Source organism: Dipodomys ordii, unplaced genomic scaffold (genome assembly GCF_000151885.1).
Source record: "Dipodomys ordii isolate 6190 unplaced genomic scaffold, Dord_2.0 Scaffold214, whole genome shotgun sequence".
Taxonomy (NCBI): Eukaryota; Metazoa; Chordata; class Mammalia; order Rodentia; family Heteromyidae; genus Dipodomys; species Dipodomys ordii.
In genome coordinates, this window is record NW_012267430.1 from 386261 (window position 1) to 396890 (window position 10630).

General features: G+C 39.4%; 1 protein-coding gene across 1 annotated transcript in view; it reads left to right on the forward strand.

The window, feature by feature from the left end:
• Eif2ak3 (eukaryotic translation initiation factor 2-alpha kinase 3) overlaps positions 1–10630 on the forward strand; it is a gene marked incomplete at its 5' end in the record, with an annotated part of 55818 nt that overhangs the window by 26845 nt on the left and 18343 nt on the right. The window contains 3 exons of the mRNA XM_013035521.1: positions 1233–1453; positions 3985–4097; positions 8517–8639. Of these exons, the coding sequence (XP_012890975.1) occupies positions 1233–1453; positions 3985–4097; positions 8517–8639 (457 nt within the window). The remainder of the gene's footprint in view (positions 1–1232; positions 1454–3984; positions 4098–8516; positions 8640–10630) is intronic.

Here is a 10630-nt window from a genome sequence, read left to right on the forward strand (position 1 = left end):
TGAAAAATTTTTTAACAGCAAAATGTTTCACAGATGCTCAAGTTTGAAAGTTCAAGGCCAGCCTGGTCTATGTAGTGAGAGACTGTCTCAAAAAAAAAAAATCCTCAGATCTATATAAGATAAAAACAAATGTTCCTCATCTATTATCTTAGATTCTAGAAAATTATTATGTAATTGTAATCAATATTTTAAAAGCAGAAGGCTCTGAACTAGAAATAGTAGCCGTCATTTGAAACTGATCAATAGACAAGGCTAGAGAGAATTGTATATTACAAAACAGAAAACAGAATTCATCTTATAGCCACTGAAAACTGAACCAGAGAGCATCATAAGGATGTTTTCTTAAAATTTTTAAGAAAGATGCATAGTAAAATTTGGTATTTTATTGATCCCAAGTAAAAAAAGAACAAACCATCTTGAAAGAATCTTTTTTTTTTTTTTTTTGGGTCCGGTCATGGGGCCTGAACTCTGGGCCTGGGCGCTGTCCCTCAGCTCTTCAGCTCAAGGCTAGCGCTCTACCACTGGAGCCACAGCACCACTTCCGGCTTTTTCTGTTTATGTGGTGCTGAGGAATTGAACCCAGGGCCTCATGCTTGCAAGGCATGCACTCTACCGCTGAGCTACCTTCCCAGCCCCATCTTGAAAGAATCTTGAGTACTAATTCTTAAAGAATCGAATTGTGGGGCCAGGTGTGATGGTACACATCAGTAATCCCAGCTACTTGAGAGGGAGAGATGGGAGGATTACTGTCAGCAAAAGTGTGAGACTCTCTGAAAAATAAACTGAAAGCATGGCTGGAGGCCTTGAATTCAATCCCTAGTACCACCAGAAAGGGAAGGGAGAGGGGGAAGGACAAAGGGAATGACAAAAGGAGGAAGAAGATAGTAAAAGGGGAAGGACAAAGGAAAGGAAAGGAAGAATTCATTAGTAAGTATGTAATGAATGGAGTGAATCTCAAAATTGTTTTATAGTCTTACCATTTCATATAAAGAAAAAATATAAGGTGCTTATAAAAGATCAATGACTATATTAAGAAAAGGGAAAAAATGAGGCAAAGGAAGATATTTGATATATGCTAAAGAGATTTTTTTAAGATAAAGAAATGATACTTTAAGAAAAGAATTACTAATATAAGGCACAGAATTTAGATTGTTTTTAACAATTAAAGATGGGTACGTTTGGTTTAACTGAAAATGAAAAACTTTTAACTTTTTTTGTTTTTTTTTTTAAAGATAATGGTTATTATCTACCATACTATAAGAGAGAAAGAAACAAACGGAGCACACAAATCACGGTTAGATTCTTCGACAACCCAAATTATGGCAAGAACATTCGTAAAAAGGATCCTGTTCTTCTCTTACACTGGTGGAAGGAAATCGTTGGAACTATTCTGTTTTGTATCGTAGCCACAACTTTTATTGTGCGCAGACTTTTCCACCCTCAGCCTCACAGAGTAAGACATGTTTTTTTATTTTTATTTTTATTTTATTTTTTGTCAGTTGTGGGACTTGCATTCAAGGCCTGGGCTCTATCCCTGAGCCTCTTTGTGCTCAAGGCTATTGCTCTACCACTTGAGACACATTTCCACTTAAGGTTTTTGAGTGATTTATTTGGAGACAAGAGTGTCACAGCAACTTTTCTGCTCAGGCTGGCTTTGATCCCCCAATCCTCAGATCTCAGCATCCTGAGTAGCTAGGATTACAGTTGTGAGCCACCAGCGCCCAGCAGACATGTTCTTTTATAATCAAATATATTTTAAAGCATTTGAAATACAGAGAACTATGTTATTATATAGGGAAAAGGGTAAATGTACTTAAGTTTTATTGTAAAATCATTGCTGCTTGTAGAGTGGTACATCACTTAGTGATGAGACTGTGCTGAGAAATACATCAGACAGTAGAAAACATTGCAGAAAGGAATATAATTCCAGGATGTAAAGGACATAATTCCATTAGATGATATTGCTCATTGTTCCTAGGCTTCAAAATTATATAGCATATACCTCCACTTTGTAATATCATAGGCAATTGCAACCCAATGGTAAGTATTTGTGTTTCTAGACATGGGAAAAGACCCAATAAAAATATAGGAATTTTTTAGCTATATTATAATCTAGCAGGACCAATGTCATATATGAGGTCTGTTGATGATTGAGCTGTCTCTCATACCTGTTTCTTCACTTCCAATCACTTCTCAACCCACCACAGTCTGGTTTCCATCCCTACCATTCCATGGAAGCAGCTCTTGCCAAAGTTTTAGATGGCCTTGTTCCATGTCATAAACACTTCCCCATCATCTAATGAAACCCCTCTGTATTTGATAATATCAAACACTTTGACTTTTCTTGCCTGGCTTCCTTGGCTCTATGCTTTCCTGGTCACATCAGTTATACCTCAGGACACAAATTATTGTTCATTCTACAAAATTGCCCCTATTTTCCCAGCTCCAGTCATCTTATAAACTCTAATTTATTTTTTTTAATTTTTTGGTTGTGGGGTTTGCATTCAGGACCTGGAAGCTGTCCATCAGCTCTTTTACTTAAGGCTAGCACACCACTTTGAGCCACAGCTCCACCTTCAGTTTTCTGGTGGTTAATTGGAGGTAAGAGTCTCACAGGGACTTTTCAGCCCAGGTTGGCTTTGAACCATGATCCTCAGATCTCAACCTCCTGAGTAGCTAGGATTACAGGCATGAGCCACCAGCGCCTGACTCCAGATCATGTTCTTTGTCAACTGTCTAGTAGGAGCTATACAAATAGTGCAAATCAACAATGTATCATACTGTTCTCATCCCTAACCTAGTCCTCTATCATTTTTCTCTGAGTGGATTGTTCCATTATATTCCATCATCTAGCCAAAAATCATTCTCTCCCTCACCCTTCATCAATTGTGTCGTTTTTCTCCAATCTTCAGATACACTGTCTTCTCCACATCCCAGTTTCTATTTTTTTGATATAAGCATCATACCTCTTCTGAATTATTCAAATAGTCTCTACCTGGTCCCCATGCCCTTAGTCCTCTCCATCTGCATTTCCTGACTTCAAAACCTCTAATTACTAATTCCTTATTGTTTAAATAAAGTCTAACCTTTTAGAACCATTCAATGTTCTGAATGATCATACCTTGCCTGCTTTATCTTCATCTCTCACCATACCCTGATCCCTTCCTCCCCTCTCTCCCACGCACAGTGCCATATTGAACTTGTTTCAGTCCTTCTTGAAATCATGCTCTCCCCAAGCCCAACAGTGCTCATCCTCTGAACTCCTCTCCCTTCTCTTTTACATTATTACCTATCATCTTTAAGTTTGAAATTAGTTGTCATATTTCTGAGAAGTCTTCTTTAGCCTCCTTACTCTGAGTTAGATTCTCTTCCCTGTCTTCTCCATACTAAAGTAATAAACACTTATTTGATAAGTAATTCCTAATTTCTCTGTCTATAGGCAGAGAGCAAAAGGACAGGGAGTGGTCTGTTTGCCTTAATCTTCCCAGCATCTGGCATATAACCAGATTGTTGTAAAGATTTGCTGAAAGAATCACTTACTGAATCAGTGAACCACAGTACCCTGCCCTGACCATAGTAACTATTAACATCCTCTGAAAAATCATAGGAAATACTAGTGAAGAGGCTACTAAATTCAGTGTCTTGTTGTTGGCAATATTTTTAAATCATCTATAGAGTCTTGAGAAATAAAGTAATCAAGTCTTGCCCAGAAGTCTGCATTCATACTTACATGTGTACACTATCCTTTTTATCTAGTTATGTATTAGACCCTACACCAACATACCCACATTACAAAGAAACAAAATCCCCTCAATGTAGTGGCAATGGGAAGATAAACTTTTTTCTTTATTAAAGAGAGATGATGTATTTTGTGTTCTTCTAATGCTCTTTATTTTTCTCAATACTACTTACTTTTCAATGTTATAACCTCAGATGGTTAGGTCAGCTTTGTTCTGGTAGTGAGTTTATTTTTTCTCTTGTCAGCAAAGGAAGGAGTCTGAAACTCAGTGTCAAACTGAAAATAAATATGATTCTGTAAGTGGCGAAGGCAGTGACAGTAGCTGGAATGATCTGAAAAACTCAGGATATGTATCACGGTAAGAGTTTTATGAAACATCTCTACAAGTTATAGGTTCTGATGGCAAGCATTTAAATCATGAAGAGACCTCTAAACTAACATTTTTTAAATTGTTATTTATGTGTACCTAAGCAAATAGAACTAACCCTTAAGTAACTTAAAAGTCATTTTCGGTTGGGAATGTGGCTAAGTGGTAGAGTGTTTGCCTAGCATACACGAAGCCCTAGGTTCAGTTCCCCAGTACCACATAAACAGAAAAAGCCAGAAGTGGTGCTGTAGCTCAAGTGGTAGAGTGCTAGCTTTGAGCAAAAGAAGCTCAGGGACAGTGCCCAGACCCTGAATTCAAGTCCCAAGATTTGCAATAAATAAATAAATAAAAGTAGTTTTAATCTTAAAAGGATTAAAATAAAGTGTTATTTGGGTTTAGAATCTCAATGATCAGATTAAGTTCATGTTTTTCTGTCTGTAATAGGGAGTAGATAGATAAAGGAAAATACTCATAGAACATGCCATTGTTGTTTTTTAATCACAAGGGAAATTGATCAGCTAAAGGTAAACAGTTCATGTAGTTTCAAAGTAAAATCAAAGAAGCTGTTATAGTAACTCAGGAATAAAATGTCATCTTTTATGCCATGTGGTATAGGAGATGGTGGTCTGGTTGATTTCTCAGAAGATGTATATTTTAATTGCATATTTCAGATCATTTATGTGATATGGGACTTTCAAATACCTAGAATAATAGTTTTATGACAAAAGATTTTTTTACAAATGTGTGTATTAAGATTTTCTGTTCTATCAAGCCAACTAGTGGAAAATAGTAAGAACAGTAATGAATTCCAGGAATTAAACCAAATTTACTAAGTGACAAATACTAAGGACATAAAAAGTGCCCTTGCTAATGAAGATGCTGGCTAATCTGTCAGTAGCTCTCAGTAGCAGCAGGGCAGAGGGAGGGAAAGAACAAGGGAACCAAAGAACAAGGGAACTCCCTTGACATAATCCAAAGCCAGTCATTGCTCATTCAGTGCTTTCTCTAAACAACAGTGCACGGGACAATTCTTAAAGGAAAATAATCCATGAACTAATGGTCTGAATGGGATGATTTAAAAGGCCATGATAAATGAGGTCACATTGAATTGGGTCTGAGGTGGAGGTGGATGAACATGGCATCACGGGTAACGATGCATTTCAAGGCTAATGTCAAGAGATTTACAATGCTGTAGTTTAAAATTGGAATGGGCCAGATGCTGGTGGCTCATGCCTGTAATTCTAGCTACTCAGATCTGAGGATTGTGATTCAGAGCCAGCTCAGGCAGGAAAGGCTTCAGACTCTTTTTATCTCCAAATAACCACCTGGAAGTGGAACTATGGCTCAAAGTGGTAGAGTACTAACCTTGAGCACAAATCTTAGGGACAGTGTCCAGGCCCTGAGTTCAAGGCTCACAACCAAAACAAAAGAAAAAATTGAAATGGGCTTAAATGTGTGTATGTGTATGTTGTTTTGTTTTGCAAGAGTTTTTATTTTTTTGTTTTATGTTTTATTTTTGTTTGTTTATGCCAGTCTTACAGCTTGAATTTAGGGACTAGGTGCTGTTCCTAAGCTTTTTTTTTACCCCTGAATGCTAATGCTCTACCACTTCAGCCACAGCACCATTTTGGTGGGCAATTGGAGATAAGAGTCACACAGGCTTTCCTGTCGAGGCTGACTGAACTGTAATCTCAGATTTCATCCTCCTGAATAGCTTGGACTTGCACTGAGCCACCAATGTTCAGCTTCCAGTTTTGTTTTGTTTTGTTTTTTTAAATAAAGGATTTTAATAATTTTATTTATTATTTGTACCTATGATTTCCTAGACACTATTAAGAACATGAACTATGGATTCAGTCATTAAGTCAAGTCCTAGCTTTGTCATTAATCAGCTGATGATACTAGGCAAGATGATACTTTTTTTTTTTTGTCAGTCGTGAGGCTTGCACTCTGGGCCTGGGAGCTGTCTCTGAGCTCTTCAACTCAAGGCTAGTGCTCTACCACTTTGAGCCAGAGCGCCACTTCTGGTTTTCTGGTGGTTAATTGGAGATAAGAGTCTCACAGACTCTCCTGCCCAGGCTGATTTTGAACCATGATCCTCAGATTTCAGCATTCTGAGTAGCTAAGATTACAATTGTGAGCCACCAGTGCCAGCTTGATACTTTTATATATAGGTCTATAATCATTGTATAAGATCTAATTCTTTTTAGAAGATATAATACAGAGCTGGGCACTGGTGGCTCATGTCTGTAATCCTAGCTACTCAGGAGACTGAGATCTGAGAATCCCAGTTCACAGCCAGCTCAGGCAGGAAAATCTGTGAGACTCTTACCTCCAATAAACCACCAGAAAACCGGAAGTGGCACTGTCGCTCAAGTGATAGAGTGCCACTGCCGCTCAAGTGATAGAGTGCTAGCCTTAAGCTGAAGAGCTAAGGGATAGTGTCCAGGCCTAGAGTTTAAGCCCCATGACTGACAAAAAAAAAAGATACAGGAAGATAGTTGACCCTTCAAAATGAGAATATAAACTTGATGGTCTTTTTTTGCTGTGGGAGATGGATTTGTACTGAGGTACTTTACCTGTTTTTAGGAATACTGATTATTATTTTTCATTTTCCATGAAGGTAATGGGTCCATGGAAGGTTGAGATCTATTATATCTTCTCCTGAACTCTGTTGTCTAACCAGCTGAGGCAACTACTAAATTAGCATAAGTGTTCAAGTCATAAAGCCCAAAACATATCATTGTAAGAGACACCATAGAGCATCTGATTTAATTCTCCCCCTTCCTCAGTGTGGCTGGAATAATCCATAACATACACACATGTGTACATTGATTCATATAGTTATTCAACAGACATATTTTATACCTTTGATTTGCCCAGGTTCTGAACATACAGGAGAAACCAGAATTTTTTCTTGCATTCATGGTCCCCATGATACAGTGGTAGTGAGATGAGGAAGCTACATACAAATAGCTGCAAATTAGTGAGATGAACTGAGTAGTTCAAAGTGCTAGATACACAGTAATAAGGGAACATTAAGACACAGTTCTTGGAAAGTTTTACAGGGATGATGAAAGGCCTGATGAAGAATAGGGTTTCATTAAGTGCAAAGAACAAATGGTAGGAGCAAATTTCCTGAAAATGTGAGAAAGCATGGAGCAAACTGATTGGACTCTACAGTGTAAGTCATTGAGATCAGGCACTAAAAGGAGAAACAGGTGCCATGCAGAGGTCCACAATAAGAGACAGATAGTGAGTTAGCTTCTCTCTGAATACCTTAAGTGGTCATGAGGTGCCAACATAAAAAAATACAAATACATAAATAATAAAAACCCTACATATTTAATTGGGTGTAAAATGCATGGAGACCTGGGTGCCAGTGGCTCATGCCTGTAATCCTAGCTACTCAGGAGGCTGCCATCTAAGAATCACCGTTCAAAACCAGGGTGGGCAGGAAAGTCCTTAAGACTCGTGTTTTTTGTTTTTTTGTCTGTCATGGTGCTTGAACTTAGGTCCTAGTTGGTATCCCTTGCGCTCAAGGCTAGCACTCTACCACTTTGGGCCACAGCTCTACTTCCAGTTTTCTGGTGGTTTAATTGGAGATAAGAGTCTCAAGGATTTCCCTGCCCCAAATGACTTGGAACTAGGCTACTCAGATCTCAGCCTCTTGAGTAACTAGTATTAAGGTGTGAGCCACCAGCACCTGGCTCCTTGTGACTCTTATCTCCAAAGAGCCACTAAAAAGTCAGACATGGAGCTGTGGTTCAAGTGGTAGAACACTAATGTTGAACAAAAAAGTTCAGAGGCAGGACCCTGGCCTTGATTTCAAGCCCAGAAGGGGCGCACGTGCGCACGCACACACACGTACACACACACACACACACACGTACACACACACACACACACACACACACACACACGGGAAAAAAAAAGATTAAAGAATTGCAAATATGATAAATACGATATTTAGTAGATCATGGTAAGTATTGGATAGGACAAAATCAACAGTATGATTATTATTATAAGGAGAAGTAATTGACAAGTGATTCCTAAGAAAACAAAGTTTAAAAAATTTTTAATTTATTGTTAAAAAGGTGCTATACAGAGGGATTACAATTACATGAGTCAGGTAATGAGTACATTTCCTTTCCTACAGTGTCTTCTATTCCCTCCCTCCCATCTCCACCTACGAGTTGAATAGTTCACTTTCATCAGTGTCCAATGAGCTCCACTGCTCCACTCTTTCACCCTTTCTCCTTTGACTTTATTTTCCCTGTGAAATTAAGTTTTGACAGTTTACCTTATTTATACATTTTTGTATGGCAATTTAAGATTGGACTGTATTATACCTTGTTGTACTATTTAAAACTTTGGCAAACCTTTAATTTTTTACCTATTTTTTTTAAGCTACCTAACAGATTTTGAACCAATCCAGTGCATGGGTCGTGGTGGCTTTGGAGTTGTCTTTGAAGCTAAAAACAAAGTAGATGACTGCAATTATGCTATCAAGAGGATCAGACTCCCCAATAGGTAATGGATAGTACTTTTAATATATAAAGTACTGCATGCTGTAATTATAGGGCAGTGTTCTTACTATTGTATTGCATAGCCACTAGTAGAGAAGCTAGTTCCAAGTGCTAACAAGTAATAAGTTTTCTGAAAGTTCTAATCTAGATTGTTTTGTATTTACTTAAAATAGTCTCATTTTTATTCCCAGCAACTCAAGATTTTCCATAGGAATGTATAAGTACCACAGACTTTAATAAATCACATCATGTAAAAATAATTTCTGTTTATTACAGTGTGTTAGTTGGCTTTCTGTTACTATAACAAAATTCCTGACATAAATCAACCTACATAGAAAGCTGATTTATTTTGGCTCCCAATTTCAGACATCTCAACTCATGGTCAAATGGCTTCATTGATTTGGGGCCTGTGATGGGGCAACACCTCAAGGCAAAGAATATGTGGTAGAGCAAGCCATTCACTTCATGCTGGCACATAAACAAGTGAGAGCGAGCTGGGTGCCTTGGTAGCTCACGCCTGTAATACTAGCTACTCAGGAGGCTGAGATCTGAGGATCGTGGTTCAAAGCCAGCCCGGGCAGGAAAAGTCCGTGAGACTCCTATCTCCAATAAACCACTCAAAAAAGCGGAAGTGGCGCTGTGGCTCAAGTGGTAGAGCGCTAACCTTGAGCTGAAGAGCTGAAGGACAATGCCCAGGCCCAGAGTTTAAGCCCCACGACCAACAACAAAAAGTGAGAGAGTCTCGACCCTTTGAAGGACATAGTGGCTGGTATACTTCCTGTTAGGCCTACCTCTCAGTAACACCAAGATTCCAGACCTAAACTGTATCAAAGTAAATAAGGAAAAATATTAAAGTAAAAAATTACATTGGGTGTGATGATGAGTCGCTGTAATACCAACACTCAGGAGGCTGAGGCAGGAGAAGTTTGAGACCACCTTTGTCTATATAGCAAGCTCAAAGCCAGCCTGGGCCACATAAAGACCCTATCTTAAAAAACAAAAACAGGGGCTAGGAAGGTGGCTCAGTGGTAGAGTGCTTGCCTTGCATGCCTGAGGCCCTGGGTTTGATTCCTCAGCACCACATAAGCAAAAAGAAAAAACCAGAAGTGGCGTTGTGGCTCAAGCGGTAGAGTGCTACCCTTGAGCTGAAGAGCTGAAGGACAGTGCCCAGGCCCAGAGTTCAGGCTCCACAACCAGACTCCCCCCCCCCAAAAAAAAATAGTGAGGCGCATGTATCTTTAAAAAAAAAATAGCGAGGTGCACACCTGTAATCCTAGCTACTCAGGAGGCTGAGATCTGAATATCACAGTTTTCAAAGCCAGACAGCAGGAAATTCCAGGAGACTTTCATCTCCAGTTAATCACAGAAAAAGCCAGAAGTAGTGCTGTGACGCAAGTGGTAGAGTACCAGCCTTGAGCAAAAGGAGACAAGGGACAGTGCCCAGGCCCAGAGTTCAAGCCCCAAGCCCAGCCCAAAAAAAAAAAAAAAATCCAAAAACAACAACCACAAAAATCTGGGTGCTAATGACATCCCTGTAATCCTAGCTGGAGGCTAGAGTTAGAAAAAGTTCATTTCCAGGCTAGGCTATGCAGAAATGTTCACAAGACTCCTTTTTCAATGATAGCTGGATATAGCGGTATGTACCTGTCAGCCTTGCTACAAAAAGCAGAAAATAAAAAGATATTGTTCCAGGCTGACCCAGTAGGAAGCAAGGTACTATCTCAGAAATAACCAGTGCAGGGCTGGGAAGGTGGCTCAGTGGTAGAGCGCTTGCCTTGCACACATGAGGCCCTGGGTTCGATTCCTCAGCACCACATAAGCAAAAAGTAAAAAGCTGGAAGTGGTGCTGTGGCTCAAGTGGTAGAGTGCTAGCCTTGAGCTGAAGAGCTGAGGGACAGGGCCCAGGCCCAGAGTTCAGGCCCACTACCAGATCCCCCCCCCCCAAAAAAGAAATAACCAGTGCAAAAAGGGTAGTAGAGTGCCTGCCTAGCAAGT